This window comes from Aulonocara stuartgranti (assembly GCF_965226115.1).
Source record: "Aulonocara stuartgranti genome assembly, chromosome: 20".
Lineage (NCBI taxonomy): Eukaryota > Metazoa > Chordata > Actinopteri > Cichliformes > Cichlidae > Aulonocara > Aulonocara stuartgranti.
Genome location: NC_138956.1, coordinates 15548198 through 15565593, shown reverse-complemented (window position 1 = coordinate 15565593; position 17396 = coordinate 15548198). Strand labels below are relative to the sequence as shown.

The 17396-nt window shown below is 42.0% G+C and overlaps 1 protein-coding gene across 2 annotated transcripts in view; it reads left to right on the top strand.

Moving 5' to 3' along the window:
- lamb2 (laminin, beta 2 (laminin S)) overlaps positions 1-17396 on the top strand; it is a 44157-nt gene that overhangs the window by 12780 nt on the left and 13981 nt on the right. For both annotated transcript variants that reach the window (XM_082518439.1, XM_082518438.1), the window contains exons 3-20: positions 1586-1755; positions 1877-2012; positions 5421-5494; positions 5589-5777; positions 6532-6595; positions 9592-9794; positions 10700-10820; positions 11001-11189; positions 12004-12183; positions 12279-12391; positions 14161-14240; positions 14772-14907; positions 14994-15152; positions 15247-15374; positions 15455-15587; positions 15658-15850; positions 16163-16306; positions 16812-17043. In XM_082518439.1, coding sequence (XP_082374565.1) covers positions 1586-1755; positions 1877-2012; positions 5421-5494; positions 5589-5777; positions 6532-6595; positions 9592-9794; positions 10700-10820; positions 11001-11189; positions 12004-12183; positions 12279-12391; positions 14161-14240; positions 14772-14907; positions 14994-15152; positions 15247-15374; positions 15455-15587; positions 15658-15850; positions 16163-16306; positions 16812-17043 — 2644 coding nt within the window. The remainder of the gene's footprint in view (positions 1-1585; positions 1756-1876; positions 2013-5420; positions 5495-5588; positions 5778-6531; positions 6596-9591; positions 9795-10699; positions 10821-11000; positions 11190-12003; positions 12184-12278; positions 12392-14160; positions 14241-14771; positions 14908-14993; positions 15153-15246; positions 15375-15454; positions 15588-15657; positions 15851-16162; positions 16307-16811; positions 17044-17396) is intronic.

The window sequence follows — 17396 nt, the reverse complement described above, 5'->3', positions numbered from 1 at the left end:
GCCTCATCTGAGAGTATAAAGGTATAGCAGGTATAGCACCTAGTCTTTCCTTATGTGTGTAAGCATTAAAAATATCAGTGTTTCACAGAAACGCCCAATTATGCAGAAGGTTGATGTCATGGCAGGCTCACAGTAGTCATTTAGACGAACATTACTCCCTCTTGAGAAAATGAGCTGAAACTGAGGCACATAAAAGGTTCAAAATAAGTGTGCTGTCAGTTAAGTTTTGGAGCCTTGCCCAAAGGCTTTCAGAATCCCACTGGCTCACCAAGATCTCAATAAATGCATGTAGTTTATTCTGCTACAAAAAAAGTTCATAGTAAGTTGTTAAGTGTTAGCATTTTATCTTTTAGGGCCATTTAAAGTGCATTCATAGAGAGGGAGGGAGGATTAGAAACACCTGTTATTTGACAGCCCATAGACTGACAACAAGCACCCGAAGATCTCGTCTCATACCAGTTTCCTCATAGCAGTACATACAAAAACGATCAGAGGTCCCAGGAGGAGGAACTCACGTCAAGATGTCCGGTGGAATGTGTGATGGCTGCTGCTGGTTGTCATGAAAGTTTATGAGGTTTATTTTAACTCCCACACATAGCACTGCTGTTCAGTCACAGCGAGGCTCTAGTTTTGTATCACCTAGACGCCCTGTCTCGGTACTTTGTGGTGCTCACCAAATCTATAAAAAACAGGTGTTTCTGCTTTTTTACGTAGCTTACAAGTCTGGCTTAGAGTAAATAATCACATCCCTATTATAATCACCATCAATAAAAAGGAAACCTGCATTGGCTTCTTCCCATTGGCTTTTAGCCAGCGCCTGTGCTCGGGTCATTTCTTTGGAACACATCAGAGCCTGTTAACCTTCAGAGCTGCTTTGACATAATGTTGTCCCAACACTGAAATATTTCTTGCTACTGTTTGATTGAGAATTCAGCTATGACTTATTGATAAAATCAGATTTTTGTTTTGTTTTTTGTATAGCTGAGCATTATTCTTTGTATGTGGCCAGTACAGCATATCTTTATTAACAAAAGTGCTACACTGTCAAAATGCACAAAGAACAATAGCACAGATGTCACACTGCTCATGCTGTTGTACAGATATGGACACAGAGGTCACTGAAATCTGTGTTTTCAGTTTCATATATAATATCATTGATAATCTGTAGAAGCAAACTAATTTGTACATAGTTATTTTTGACCATTAGCTCATATTATTTCCTTACAGGGAGTGATGTGAGAATTTCCTGATGTTAAAGGCCATTGCTAACTATATCTGCCACCATTTCAAAAGTTTCTCTTTGATATTTTGCAGGGACTCACAATGGATGTTGATGAAACTAATGCAGCAGTATTCCATTGACTCAAAGCTGCACATGTTTAGTTTCACTACCCATCCTAGAGTCTTTTCCTTGGGAAGTGATAAGAGCTTGTGATGTTGTCTAAATAATCAGGTCAGAATGGAGGGTACTGATTAGGTCTGCTTTACTTGCCAACTCAAGCTCGTGAGTGGGTGCACTGCTGGACAGTGATGCAACCATTGTTTCCTGTTCGCTTTAATGAATTTCCTGTGTTCTTTCCTTCAGTCCTGACTGTTGCTGTTGGTCACGACCCCAGTCAAAGCCACGGCTGTGCCCATGGCAGCTGTTACCCAGCAACTGGGGATTTACTGGTTGGACGAGAGAAGAACCTTAAAGCCTCATCCACGTGTGGAATGAGATGGAAAGAGCCTTACTGCATTGTCAGTCATTTGCAGGTAAGTGTTTTTGTTGAACTCTGCTTTAATCTCAAGTAACAATTGAAGGAGTTAAATGTGTTTCTTCACTACATTCTGTCTGTGACTCTGTCACACTTCCTATTTTGCTGTCCTGCCGCAGGATGAAAAGAAGTGTTTTGACTGTGACTCGCGACGGCCTTATAATCCACTGTACAACACCATCAGTCACCGGATAGAGAATGTAATCACTACCTTTAAGCCTCACCGCAAGAAGTCCTGGTGGCAGTCTGAGAATGGTGAGGAGACTTTATGGTCATCTACTGATTTCCAAGCCAAGTTTTTGAATAAAATCTCTTTGGGAATCATCTTGTTGGTGCAAAAAACCATTTTACCTGTAAATGAAAATAACTGAAAAAAAGCAGCTGTTGTCCAAAAACAATGTTCAAAAACTTTCAGAAAGCCTGGAGAACTATTGCTAAAAACAACTTTAAAACTGTAAGAGAGTCTAGCTCTTTGGAAGCAAAATATGAAGACATGAGGAGTGATTTTATGATTGATGAGACCTACAGTGGGTTTTTGTTATTGTTAAATGTCTCTTAGATTAGCGTGAAATTTTGCATAGTTTTCACACTTTCCTGTCAACCTCAGATGTACTCTGTGTTTAGTGTGTTTTGCGAATATTATCAGCATGTGCCAGATCATGTTAGCATTCATGTTAGCATGTAGCTTAAAGACTGCTGGACATAAGAGCAGTAGACTCATCATATTCCCACATAGCAAAATTGGTATGGCCCTGATCTGGCCCACACAATGTGCTTACACATGTCCCACATACCGCAAAGAATGACGGCCCTTTGGTGGCCCAGATCTCGCTTGCCTGAGATGGGCCAGCACAAGGAGTATAGTATTGCAACATGGCATTTGGGTCTTCTAACTAAAATAGGAAAATAGGAACATAAATAGTGCCATCATTGCCAGACCTGGCCCACATCTGGTTGACATACACCCTGCCATGACACCGGTCAGTCAGAAGTGCCAGTTTAATACCAGATCTGGGGCAGACCTGTTTTCTATGATCCTGGGCCACATAACCCAAACCACAATCAAGCTAGATGGTAAATGGCCTGCATTTGTATAGCGCTTTACTTAGTCCCTAAGTACCCCAAAGCGCTTTACACTACATTCAGTCATTCACCCATTCACACACACATTCACACACTGATTATGGCAAGTGCACTGACAGAGGCGAGGCTGCCGGACACCACCGGAGAAATACAGTATTAGTTTTGTACACTTATACACACACACACACACACACACACACACACACACACACACACTGTGGCCAGCATCCTCTGAACAGCTACAGATGTCCTTAATAACAGAGTGAGCTCTGCATGCTGTGGCATCTGAACAGAGTGAGGGAAAAGGAGAAGATGAAAAGTTAAGACTCTGATGTCAAAATAAGAGTGAGAATAAGTGGAATATTTAAGACAGGGTGGTGCACAGTAATAAAAACAGGAAGAGGGACAAACTATAACTGTTTTTTTCCAGGTGAGTTAAATTCTTCATCACTATAAGTGGTCGTAAGGATCTGTGCATGACTGGCCAATTTGACACAGTGCTCGTTTTAGTTGTTTGTGAGTCATTCCACAGTAACAGAGTGGTGTTGATGACAGCACTGTGAAGCTCTAGACCCAGAATAGATCGGGGAGAAACAGAAGAAGAAAAAGAGGGGCAGGAAGTACAGTGACTATTTTTACTCCTGGTAGCTGCAGCTTTTTCCATGGCATCTTTGTGGCATTTGTTTGGTGAATGTGGCAGCGCTCACAGAAGGCCGCTTTGATAAGGACACAGTGCGTTGATTGTCTTTACATATTAAATAGAAAGCCCATTTCCTGGGATTGCATGCAAAAATTACAAGGACATGCAGGAAAAAGCAAAAACCAAACAACCAAACCAAGCAACAGGAAATAACCAAAGGCAGTGATTAAGAATCCTGATGAAAACAGAAGGAGTCCAATAAAAGGACAGGACAACAATGAGGATGAGGATAAAACACAAGGAGGGAATTTAAAACACAGAAAGCCACACAAGGGACTGACCTTCAAAATAAAACAGGAAATTAACAAAAAACAAGCTTGATGCAGACATGGGGAAATATAGGAAACACACAAAAAAGTGTAGGATTATTAAAATTTAAAGGAGCTACAACTCTGTTAAATTTCTTGAATACTGATCAAGTAGCAGAGGGCATTGTTAATCATTTTCTGCTGCTTTGGTGTTACTGAATTTAATAACAGGTGAACTAGAGGGGCAACAATGGGACAACCTCCAAAACAGGAATGGTTTCAGAGGTAAGGGTCCCTATTGGTCGACTCCTCCAGGATAGCACATCAGTATGTACATTTGCCAGAAGGTTTGCTGTTTCTCCCAGCACATCTCAAAGCCATGGAGGAGACTCGAGAAGAGGGAGTTACTCTAGGAGAGCTGGCATTTGCTATAGAATACCAGAATCGGCAGGTCCACCACTGGCACCACTTTCACAGATTATGTTTTGATCCATTAGATGCTGCCCAGTTTCACCTCAGTCTGTTCAGGAGCTCAGTGGTCTTCTGGTCTAGATCTGGGAGGAGATCCTCCAGGACACCATCTGTCATCATCTGTCTCATTATATGAGCATGGGCCAACATTGTCAGGCATGCATACAAGCACATGAGGCTATACAAACTGAGTAGCATCTGAGTAGCTGCAGTGAAATTTCATGTGTTTTTAAAGTGTTCATTTATTTTTTTTTGAGCAGTGTACAAGGATCAGGCAAAAAATAAGCCTTCAACAGAATTATGAGTGTCAGGTGCTCAGTGGAGCAGGTGTGTTGTGTGCAAACTCATTATGTGTGTTTCGATTCAGTTACATAAAGCAAAAACTGATCTATAATAAAGGTCAGAATCTACTTTCTCCTCGTTTTCTTCTCTCTTTTCTGTGCCTCATCAGCTTCATAGTAGAGTGTGCTTGTCATTCTAGTCTAAGAGAGTCTGACCTTATTGTCTAATAACACATTGGTGTAGGAAAAAAAGAATCAAGAAAGACGTGCAAGCGACAGGAGGCCTGAAAGGAACCATAGGGAGGGGAATATGAGGACTGGGCTCTTACAAAAATGAGCTGTGCAGAGAGCATCATGGAAGGAGGTGCATGAGTTTCAGAACACTTTCACTGAAACTCTGGATGTTCTTACTCTGCCACTTCCACTGCCACACAGCAGCATCTACACGCAGATGATACAGCAACACGGGTAGAGTCTAGTGCCCAAAATATTTTATTAGTACTATGGAAAGATCCTTTTGGCTTTGTTACTGCAGAATTAACACAAAACAAGGAGAACAAGAGTGAAAGTAGAGTGGCCCTTCAGAGAGAGAGCTCTACAGCTCAGGAAGTATGTGGGCATTTCCGGCAGGCACTCCGCATTTCTCCTGCCAACAGTGAATGTTTTTCCTGTCAAGGATCCATTCCACCAGCCAAGTGTGTGGTTACCACTTCACATAATGCCATTAACCTTTATTCTGTGACATCCATCTGTGGGAAATGATCATTTGAATGTAAGCAGTTTATAAATTCTTCATGCAAACCAACTGACGGACATTAGCAGATACAGAATGAGTGAGCCTTATTAACATCTCTGCTATTCCTTGTCTTTGTTCCCACAGGAAAGTCGGATGTCTTTATCCAGCTGGATCTGGAAGCAGAGTTTCATTTTACTCACTTGATTATGACGTTCAAGGTTAGAAAAATATCACAGATCATTATTTTGACCTTCATATTTTCACATGCAGTCAAAATCATATATGAAACAAAAAGGCGTTGTTCTTTTACAGACTTTCCGGCCAGCAGCCATGCTGATTGAGCGTTCAGCAGATTTTGGTCGTACCTGGCAGATCTACCGCTACTTTGCCCATGACTGTGCCGCTGTCTTTCCTGGAGTCTCACAGGGTCCTCTGCGTAACATAAATGACATCATATGTGAGTCACGCTACTCTGATATTGAGCCATCGACAGAGGGAGAGGTGAGCGACTGTTTTGACGCACTAATCCAATTTGAGACAAATGTGAAAATGACCTTGATCTTAAAGCATTGTTTAAATCTTTGTCATTTAGGTGCTTTTTGTAGTCCACACGTAGGACACACTTACAGCCTGGTAGTTTATCAGTTTATAAAATTTCCTAGCAAGTGAAAAATTCCCAGTTTAATCCTGGAAGGAAACACAAATCTTTTTTAAGGTTTGCAACATGCAGGGCATTTGGTGTACAAATTAAATGCTGCTTTGCTGAGCCCTTGCGAATAAGGGAGCAGCTCAAAGTAGCTTTAGGTGTAGAAATTTACTTTCTCGCTGAGAGTCTTCGTGCCGTTTTGCTCTCACTCTCTTACCTTGTCTTGGACTGTAACCAGGGGGAAACAGCCTGGCTCAAAATCTGTCAGTGTGGTTCTTTTCTGGGGTAATTATTAAACTTTAAAAAGGAGGTAGGCTGTTTTGTTTGTTTCAGTTTTTTCCTTTTTGACAGAGCAATATCAAGAGTATCTATATTTTGTTCTGCTAATCCTTTGAAGGCTGGAAATTAAGTAGCAAGTCCTTTGTCAGTTTGGTCTCCAAAATAACAACACTTCTTTTAACAGATTCTGAGCTTTCAAGTAGCACCTACTGTCCTAAAAAAGGACAACTAACATTTTCTATTTGTTAATTTTGTCATACATGCATATAACATGATGTGGCATAATACACATATGTAACGCATGTGCATAATATTTATTTCCCGGCTTAGGTCATCTACAGAGTGTTGGATCCAGCCATCAAGATTCAGGATCCATATAGCCCGACTATACAGAGTAGGTCCCACACAACAGCCTGCAGCATGCAGCAGTCATCAAAAATGTTAAACAGATAAAACACCTGGTCTATATTGGCTGAATCTTTCTTTTTTGGGGTTTAATATTAAAACATATCAGGCATCATTTACATGTTCGTCTAACAAGTGAAAGGTTGTTGTTCAACTCCAAAACCTTTTATGCGGTTATGTCAGGAAAGGCATGCAGAGCTACCCCTTGTGACAAGGGAGCAGTTGAAAGTAGCTAGCTAAAATTAGCAATGGAAAAGTGCCTGTGAACTTGTTTTTATGTAATTTGTTTTATGTAATTTATATGTATTTTTAAGAGATCTCGGACAGTTAGCACATCTCAGAACAGAGAGGTCGTCCACAGTTTGCTGTGGACTTTCCTTTGCAGTAACTTCATTAACAACAGGATCAAGGTCTGACAGGAAGCAATGCTCTGTGTTCTCTTTGTGTGTTCAGGTCAGACGTTACACATGGATGTCTGATTTGGTGAAATAGCAGCCAGTCTCTCAACCAGTCTTGTGTTTCAACCAAAGAAACCTTCAAACCTTTTCCCTCACTGTCTTAAAGTTTGTCAGAACATGTCCATTCCCCTTCTGCTCCTTCTCTAGTCTGAATGGCCATGTGGTTTCCTCCTCCAATCACCCCAGACTAGAATAGCCTCTGCCCTGGTGACTGGATCCACTGGAGGTTTCTTCCTGTTAAAGGGGAGTTTTTCTTTCCCGCTGTCACCTCTTATGAGCAAGCTGTAAGTGCTTAGGTATTATTGTAGGGACTTTACCTTACAATATAAAGCACTTTGAGGCGACTGTTTTTGTGATTTGGTCCTATAGAAATAAAGTTTAATCAAATTGACATTGTTGCAGGGATAAACGTGTGTAAAGCTACTCTTACTCTGTATTGTTTTTCAGATAAAAAGTAGCAAACCACACCAGTGTCCTAGATTACACCCACCCTCATCACATCTGCTATTTTGTGCTGCTTTTGGTAGATTGAGTAGGTCATTACCGAAACGACATAGCTGTATCCATATTCAGAAGTTGGTACATTGTTGGTAGGCCACCCTTCAAAAACATTGGTGAATATCTTAATTTGCCCAGCTCAGTAATTATTGCCCTAAGAGTTCTTGATGAGCAGTTGCTTCTGTAAAAACAAGCTTCTGTTACAGTCTTATAATGAAGTACATGATCATGTAAATGAAATATTACTAGAAGACACCCACGACAAATGTGTAAAAAAAATCAAACCAAACCCCCTGCCCTTTTCCCCTTCTAGTCATACTCACATTTATCATCATAAATCAAACTCCAGCAGACACAATTAGCTCTTGTTATTCAGCTGTGACACGTCTCTCTGGGGTGTGAAACATGGCCCTGCTGTGTGGAAGACATGGTGAGATGTGAAAAGCAGCTGTTTCTCTCCCACGCAGCCTCCCCGTCCTAACCCTCATATTTAGACTGGCAGGACATGAGAGCTTTTCCCAGAAACCCTAGCATGATTTCCAGTGCATCAGCAGAGGCTGTCCGGCTCAGTTGTTAAATATATTAGTGGAGCTGGTCCACATGTAGTACTCTAACTGCCTCACAGCTGAACTGTTTATATTTAATGTCTGCTGCTTGCAAGACAATTGATTATATCCAGTTATATCCATTATTAGTTCTTCTTCGGTTGCTGTTTAATTGTATCTTTGTCTCTTGAGGAAGAACCCAGCAGGGCACGTTACTGATGGACATTTACAATAATAATATTACTCACTTAATATTCACCTTTTGTGACCTAAATCCTTCGACCACACTCAGTACACACTCACTGGAATATTATACAGGAAGCTCAGTTGAGAACACAAAATCCTTAATTTTACTTGGTTTTCGGGTACTTGCCATAGCGTTCATGCAGTACTGACGTTCTGCAAAAATGTCTTTAGCATTACTGCAGTGATTTATAGGTCTGTGATATTTAGGAACTTTATATTATTCTTGATTGGTTTTTTTGCCCGGGTGGTTTCTGCTTTGTCGCAGTGAAGGGAAAGGTCCTGTGTTCTAACATGCACTATGCTACATAAACATTAGTTTGTGCGGCGACTGCTATTGGTAAACAGCTGGACTATAACCACAGAGAATGTTCCAGCATGTCGACAGGCTGAAAAGACAGACAAATCCCTCTGGAAAGCAGTGAGCTTCCTTCCCTAGCTCGTGCCAAATAGTTTCAGAAGATTAAGGTACAGGATGAGGGAAGGACTCTCTCAACGCCACATTCCATTACTGTCTGTCATTTTTGGACATGGTGTCAGTTTAAAGCTGAAGTTGTGCTTGATATATTCAGTTAGCAGCACCTGTAGTTTCTACTCTTTATAGCAGACAATTAAACAAGTCAAACAGGTGTAGTTCTCAAAGGTGTTTGAACTAAGACGCTAAAAAAATATTGCCAAAAATAAATTCATATATGACTGAAATATTTTTACCGTAGTGTAAGGAAGTACATATAAGGTGTTTGGACTGGCGGCAGCAACAAATGTAACGTCGAGGTACCTCAGAACTATGATGGCTAACCGATCCTTCCTCCATCCAAAATCATTAACTTCAGTTAGTGCGTAATGCTTTGCCTCACATTCAGCTCTGTTATGCTCCACTGGCTGACGTCCTCATGCTGCAGCAGTGATCCTTTGGACAGTTGTGTTTAATGGGGATGGACATCTTTTATAAACCCCTTTTTTGTAAATTACTTTCGCTACCCCACTAATGTCATACATTAACTAAAAGAGTTTAGCTGTCATCTAGTTTTTTTCTTCCCACTGTCACCAGTGTTCACTGATAGGGGATCGTCTGATTGGTATATATTTTTTTCTATTGTCGGGGCTATACCTTTCAGTACAAAGTGCCTTGAGGTGCTTGTGATAAAGTTGAATTTAACTGAATTAAATTATTAGTAAGCTTAAAATATCTGCACCCTGTTCCTCTTCTGCTTATTCCATCTGTGTCTTCTTTCCATCAGACCAGCTAAAGATCACCAACTTGAGAGTGAATTTCACCAAGCTTCACACTCTGGGGGACAACCTGCTGGACCCCAGAGATGAAATCAAAGAGAAATACTACTATGCAATATACGAGCTTGTCGTTCGTGGAAACTGCTTTTGTTATGGCCATGCCTCAGAGTGTGCCCCCATTGATGGCATCGAGGATGATGTAGAAGGAATGGTGAGTGATGAAGTTTTCAAGAAAGAACAGTGACGTCAGAAAAATCCAATACAAACAGAATCTCACATGTTTTTTAACTAAGCAAAAAATATATGTATTTGTACTTTGGTTGGGTAACATCGGAGGTTTCTTCCTCTTAACAGGGAGTTTTTCCTTCCCACTGTCACCCCCGATGAGTGTTTGCTCATCGTGGTTCATCTGATTGATTATTGTCAGGTCTTTAACTTACATATAAAGTGCCTTGAGTTGACTGTAGTTGTGATTAGGCTCTACATTTTTAGTTTTGCTACTGTAACTGTCCACTTTCTGCTGTGACCCAACAAATTTCCCACGTGTGGGACTAATAAAGGGTTATCTTATCTTATCTTATGTAAATAATATTGAATCCAACTGAATAGAATATAAGCTATATATATTATTTGCCTGCAGTCTCGAAGCCAGTGACAATGCCCACAACTACTACTTTGTAGTACTCACAGTATTAGCATATTAGATAAATTAATTGATAAAGTTGTTATTATGTAGAGACGATCATGAATATATGCCCAGAAAGAGATTTTATTAAACAGCTACATAAATATAAAATGAATGCTTATATCCCACAAAGTTAAGGGATGCTTTTATTTGGCCAGTTAAAGTAGGAAAAATGAAACATGACTAGGTCTTACTCAACTCCCATTCCAGTTGCCAAACGTGCCATTAAACATTTGCTTGGTAAAGGTCTAATGGTGAAACATTCAACCCAGTACCATGGCAAAGGGTGTAAGCGTGCTTGACTGTGTGCACAGACTACGGTACAGAATACAGAGCAGTGCCTTTAATTAGCACATTACAGCCTGATTTTTCTCATCATTTCAGTGTTCTTCTTTAAGCCCCCATTCCCTTACTTCTTATCTCATGCTAAGGTTCATGGCAGGTGTGTCTGTAACCATAACACTAAGGGTTTGAACTGTGAGCAGTGCGACGACTTTTACAACGACCACCCCTGGAGGCCAGCTGAAGGACGCAACACCAATGCCTGCAAGAGTGAGTACGGATGAATGAGCTGGTTATGTTTAACATTGTAACTGTTGTAGGTTTATGAGAATAGAAAGTGAAATAGCTCACACACCTCAATAAAAGTTTAAAAAGAAGGAATAAAAGTAAAGGACTAATAATGTATAAGGAAGGACTCATTAACATGAAATAAACCTGTTTTTTCTTCAGAGTGTAACTGTAACAGCCACTCGACAGCCTGTCACTTTGACATGGCGGTGTATTTGGCTACGGGAAATGTCAGCGGAGGAGTGTGTGATGACTGTCAGCACAACACCATGGGACACCACTGTGAGATATGCAAACCTTTCTACTACAAAGACCCTGTCAAGGATATAAGAGACCCAAGAGTTTGCATACGTGAGTCTGATAAAAAAAGGAATGCTTCTTTGAAATATTCACATTTGCTGTGTTGTGCAGGATTTACCGCCTGCTTGCACAGCTCTTTGGCTACGCGGGGAGAGAGATTGTGGGAATTCAGGCACAAACTTGTGTGCAGTCCTCCAAAAGCCAGCATGATCATAGTGGTACTGTGGTACAGGCTGATTTTACCATGAAGAAGAAGAAATGGTTCTTCGTTGTTGTTTTTTTCTTTTACAAAAGCATTCTTTGCATAACATTGACTCTTCCCTCGTTGGCAGGAACAGGTCTAAGGACACAAGCCTGAAAGGTTCTGTGTAGCTTTTGGATAAAGCTAACATAGCAGCATGCCTGGACCTTTACCTGTGGCGTTATTTAAACACAAACAATGGAAACAGGGCCAAGTGGCTAGCCTGGATATGGATATACCATAACTGTGATCAGCCTATCAGCTTTCAGCTGCAGTTTCGAGGGGTTAAAAGTGCTCTGTGTGTAGTGCTGTATTTATCCACACAAAAGTTCTTTTAAAAGTCTATAATCAATGCATGTGCACTACAGGCTTCACGTTTCCGCCTCTGGTTAAGACGAGTTTGATGAAGTTAAAATTAAGTTAAATAGTTTAGTAATTATTCTGTCAATGTGAGAGCTGATGCTTCTTGTTGGAGGATATATTTACAGTGTTATAGAAACCTCTGCATGGACCTGTACTGGGCCATGTAGTATTTTATGAAAATCCCTGGATTCACAGCAGAAACCACACAAACTAGACTAAGTGTAGATTTTCATCATTTAATGCTGCACGTTTTTTCCGCAGCGTGTGACTGTGACCCAGACGGTTCACAGAATGGGGGGATGTGCGACAGCCACACGGACCCGTCTCTCGGCATGGTGGCAGGTCAGTGCCGGTGCAAGACTAATGTGGAGGGGCCGCGCTGTGACAGCTGTAAGACAGGCTTCTTTGGTCTGAGCACTGACAACCCTCATGGCTGCCAACGTGAGTATATCCCCTCTTAGCAGTCACACAAGTTCTGAATAGTCTCTGTCTACTACTCACTACTATCTCCACCCTATGCCCCCACCTACATCCAGCTTGTCAGTGTGACCCCAGAGGAACAGTGTCAGGTAGCTCCCAGTGTGACCCAGTCAGCGGAGACTGCTTCTGCAAGCGTCTTGTCACTGGACGCAGCTGTGACCAGTGTCTGGTACGATGTCACAAACGCACTTAATGTTTTAGACTTATCTTAAATGTCTTCATTTTTCATTTTATGTACTCCCTCTTTGTCTCTTTCCCCACAAACAGCAGTAACCCATAGAAGGTTGTGATTAACCACGGCAGACCCGGTGACATGTCAATGCTCTTCAGCATGCTTTATTTCACAGTTGTTGTTAAACACACGGTCGCAGCTCTCCTACTACCAGCCGCACACATCACCAACAACAACCACCACAGTGCCATATTTAAGATCCGCCTTCCCTGCACGACACCGCAGGCCACGCCCCGCCACAAAGGTGTTTTCCAGACTAAAGCCGGTCAGTCATTCTTGGGCTTTATGTCTAGATCTGGCTGAAAAGTGATAGCCAGAAATTCATATTCACCCACTGAGCAAATTTCCATTGATTACAGATTTAATGTCCTAGTGGTCAAGCTGGTAACCAAATAAATCAATTTAGGTTAACTTTGGATCAGAAGTAAAAGTTTGGAAGACATCTGAAGAACACCCAGCTGTTTAAAAAGTGTAAACAAACTAAAGTTCAAGCAACAGTTGGTTGGTGTACAGATTCATATTCCTAGAGAGCGATTTTTAAAAAACAATTTATTTTTTAAAATAAAACAAAGCACTTAATATATATATATATGTAACAAAAAATCATTTATACCATCGAAATGGGGCATAAACCTGCCGGATGAGGTCATGTCATGCTGATGTGCCAGAGTGGTGAAGTGGTAAGCGATGCTTTGATATAGTTGTAACATAGTAACATCTTGCTGCCATTTTGCCTTCATTTGATAGTTAGAGTCATTAGAGGTGAGACAGAGAACAGGGGAATTACCTGCAGCAAAGGTCCTGAAAGGTAACTTGGCAGCTGAGAGCGTTCACAGCCGTGTGTTCCCTCTCAACAGCTCAGACCTCCTTAGTTTGCTTCTTTCTTTTAAACCACTCCTCCCCCTTTTTACATGCTGTATTTCACATCACAGTTGATACAGTTTAATTACAACAGCATCAAATTAAGTTTGACATTTCCTCACACCCTCTCTGGCCAGAAGGTGATCAGCTTCCTGTTATAATTCGTTCTCTTGTCAAAACCCCCCTACTCAGCCAGGAATAGTGTAGGCAAGAATGTGTGCTCCTGCCTGGGTCATGCGTCTAAATTTAGCCCAGGGATTTGTGGCTTGTCCGGTTGGTGTGGGTTACAGCAGGCCCTAAATGGTCAGGTCTGGACCTGGTCCACAAGTGGATCCTGTTGTTTTACAAGCCTGCTTTTAGGAGCATTAATGTTCAGTGGAAAACTATTTTTAAGCACCCTGTCACTGCTTTGAAACTTTAATTATATATTATTATATATTATAAATTATCAGGGTGAATGCACATTCATCCATATCCTTCTGTGTCACCGCAGAGGGATGGATGTGAGGCTGGAACCAGAGCACACAATAAGCAATAACCAACTTTTTATGTAACTCTAATGGAGAAACCACAAAGTATTCATTTAGCAGGCAAAACATAAAAGTAAAAAGTGAAACTGCTGACTGCGAAAACATGTAGCACACTGTCAATTTAGCTTTTTCTGAGCGAGAAGACAGTGTGACAAAGTAAAGTTAAACCATCGGGGCAGTAGTGGTGCCCCATAGCTTGTTTTATTGGACTACAGAGCTGGACACAGTAGTGTGTATGGTGGTAGTGTTTTGCATGGTTACTCTGCTCGTCTGTATCAGTCAACCTGCCCTCTGTCTGTCCTCGTGTGTTTCTAGCCAGAACACTGGGCACTGAGCCATGACCTGAACGGCTGCAGAGACTGCGAGTGTGACATTGGAGGAGCACTGGACAACCAGTGAGTGCAGCTCTGAGTCGAGTCAACAGAGTCTGTTACAGCTTAGAGGACCTTTTAAAACCATTGTTAGATGGATGTCTGCTCAAAATACTAGCTGGTGTACTCAGCGGGATAAAAGCAAAAGGAAAAATGTAATCTTTTTATCCAAGCTGATCCATGCTGATCCAGCTTAGAAGTTCTGTGAGTCAACTTTAACTACAGGAAAAATCAGTAGTGCTTTATTTTCTGAACTAGGGCCACTGAATACTTATTTTGCAGCTCTGTTTGATATGTTTGGTACACACAATCATCTTAGCCAAAGCGTAACCACATCTGCAGTTTCAGCATAATGACTTGTAATAAATCTTGTCATCTCTTAACTTTTCATCCAACTCATCAGGACAAAGTTAATGAATAGCATCATAAATAGTAATTAAACCTTCCCATCACATCCCAAACAATAGCAAAGTACTACTGTGCATCACAGATCTTCTGGTATGGGTGCAGTTATGTTATGGCAGTGATTTGACAAGATGTATGTGTTATTCATAGCTGCTCCATAGAGAGCGGTCAGTGCCGCTGCCGCAGTCACATAACAGGGCGCCAGTGTACACAGGTGGAGTCTGGATATTTCTTTATGGCTCTGGATCACCTTCTTTATGAGGCTGAGAGCGCCACAATGGGACGGGTGAGTGAGGCCGTCACACATTGGTAGTCAGGCTCTTTAGTGAGAAGAAATCTCTACAAGCATGTCGTCCGTGTTTATGTTCTCAGGGCTGTGTGGTGGACATCAGGGAGCATCAGCCTGGCCGACCTGCTATGTGGACAGGTCTTGGGTTTTCCCGGGTACCTGAAGGTGGAACACTGGAGTTCCGTATTGGCGACATTCCCTACTCCATGGAATATGATTTGCTCATCCGCTATGAGGCGCAGGTATATGTGACTGTTCGTGTACCGTGTCATGTGTCATCAGAAAATGAAAGGAGTCCGCAAATACATGCTTACCATGCACAATGTTTCTATGCAGATGCCCCAGGACTGGGAGGAGGTGCAGGTAACGGTGATCCGTCCAGGGCCGATTCCTACCAGCAGCCCTTGTGGAAACACCATCCCCGACGATGACAGGCTCATTGTCTCTCTGCCTGCTGCAGCAAGGTCTGTGACTCACACATTTGCACACAGATGCGTGTCAGTACTGGTGTACGGTAACTGTGCGCTGCCTGCGTTCTCCTCAGGTTTGTGGTGCCTCTTCAGCCTTTGTGTCTGGAGAGAGACGTGACTTACACCCTCCGCTTGGACTTCAGACGCTATCAGGATGCCAACAGTATCCTCAATGGAGCAGCCAACGCCGTCCTTCTTGTGGACTCTGTGAGACGCATTTCAGCTGTCTAAAATAAGAGGTGTTTTCTTGCCTTTTTAACAAATCCTTCTTCTCCAGATCGCATTGATGCCACGGCACTCCGCCATGGAGATGTTCAATGCAGGAGATCCAGCCTCCAACATCAGGAGGCAGACCTATGAGCGGTATCACTGTCACGACGGGGCAAAGAGTGTGACGCGCCCACTGATGAGTGACACCTGTGCCAAGCTGATAAGCAGCATGTCCGCTATCATAAATGATGGAGCTCTGCGTGAGTTACAAATAAAGCTTATCTGTTTGTATGACTTTATGATTATATGTTTATATTCCTGGAGCCTGCATGATCTCAGACAACATCAGTGAAATTAACACTGTTTATGACACCATTATTGTCCTCCTTAAAGTTAAATGCAACTCTCAGAAACGCCTTAAATCACTCATTATTTATCTTATCATTTTCGAGATGCGCTCCAGACGGGTGACTTTAGCTCCACTTCTTTGCTCTTTTTCTCTCATTGTGATCGTTGTTTATAATACATGTTTGGATCCGGTGGTTTGATGCTGGGGCTTCTCTGTCCTCCAGCTTGTAATTGTGACCCTCAGGGGTCCATCAGCTCTCTGTGTGATGTCCGGGGAGGCCAGTGTCGCTGCAGACCCAATGTGATTGGTCGACGTTGTGACCAGTGTGCTCCAGGAATGTATGGCTTTGGGCCCTCAGGCTGCACAGGTGAGAAGTGCAGATCCAGCTCAGGCCTTTCTCATTTTTCCTGCAGGTCCATTCCATATTTTTTCCCAGCTGCTAATGTTTAAACATTTCCTCAGTAAGTTTAAACATTAGTGGCGATGAGAAGTTAAACATTAGTAGGGATGGAAAAGCAAAGTATTATGAGATAGCCTGACTCTTTACAAACTAAAGTGTCATACAAGTCAAGAACTACTGAAGCACTCTTTAGTGGAACCTGTTGTCAACTCACACCAGCAACATTACAGGTGTTGAGTAGTGAGCTTGAATTGTGTACTTGTACATTTACAGTTCTTTTAATGAGTTGTGTACAATGCATCTGGCGCCCTCTACTGCCTGTCAGTGCAACTTTGCTATGCCCAAAGCCTCTTTTTCTTATTTCTACGTTCAACTCTTTCTCCCACCTCCTCTTCTTTTCCCATCATGTCCTTCTAAAACCCTCTCATCCTTTTTAATTTCCTCTTGTAATCTCTGTCTGTTCTCTGTCAAGCCTGCGGTTGCAGTTTGGACGGCTCAGTGACCCGACTTTGTGACAAGTTTACCGGTCAGTGTCAGTGCCGTCCGGGAGCATTCGGTCAGCGCTGTGACAGATGCCAGTCGGGTTACTGGGGCTTCCCGAGCTGCCGACCCTGCCAGTGTAACGGGCATGCAGACCAGTGCGACCAGAGGACCGGCGCCTGCATCAGCTGCAGAGATAATACTGGAGGGGACAAGTGTGAGAGGTGATGATACAGTACTAGTTTGCTTGGAATCTTGTGGATGAGATCATCAACGATGATTTTATTCAAAAGTTTAGACAAAAAAAGAAAATGTTTGCAAAATATAGGGTTAGAGTTATGACTCTGCGCTAGTGCTGGAGTTGTCACCAATGATGCCTTAAACGTTTAGGGATAGGTTTACAAAATATTGATTTTCTTTTACTTTGATTCCATCTTAAATGAATAATCCAAAGATATACAGATTAAATTTAAGTCTGAATCTGAATCAGAATACTTTATTGATCCCTAGGGGAAATTATGTAAAGTGGCATCTGGCCACGCAAGAAGCCAGAGAATATGAAAGGAAACACTACAAA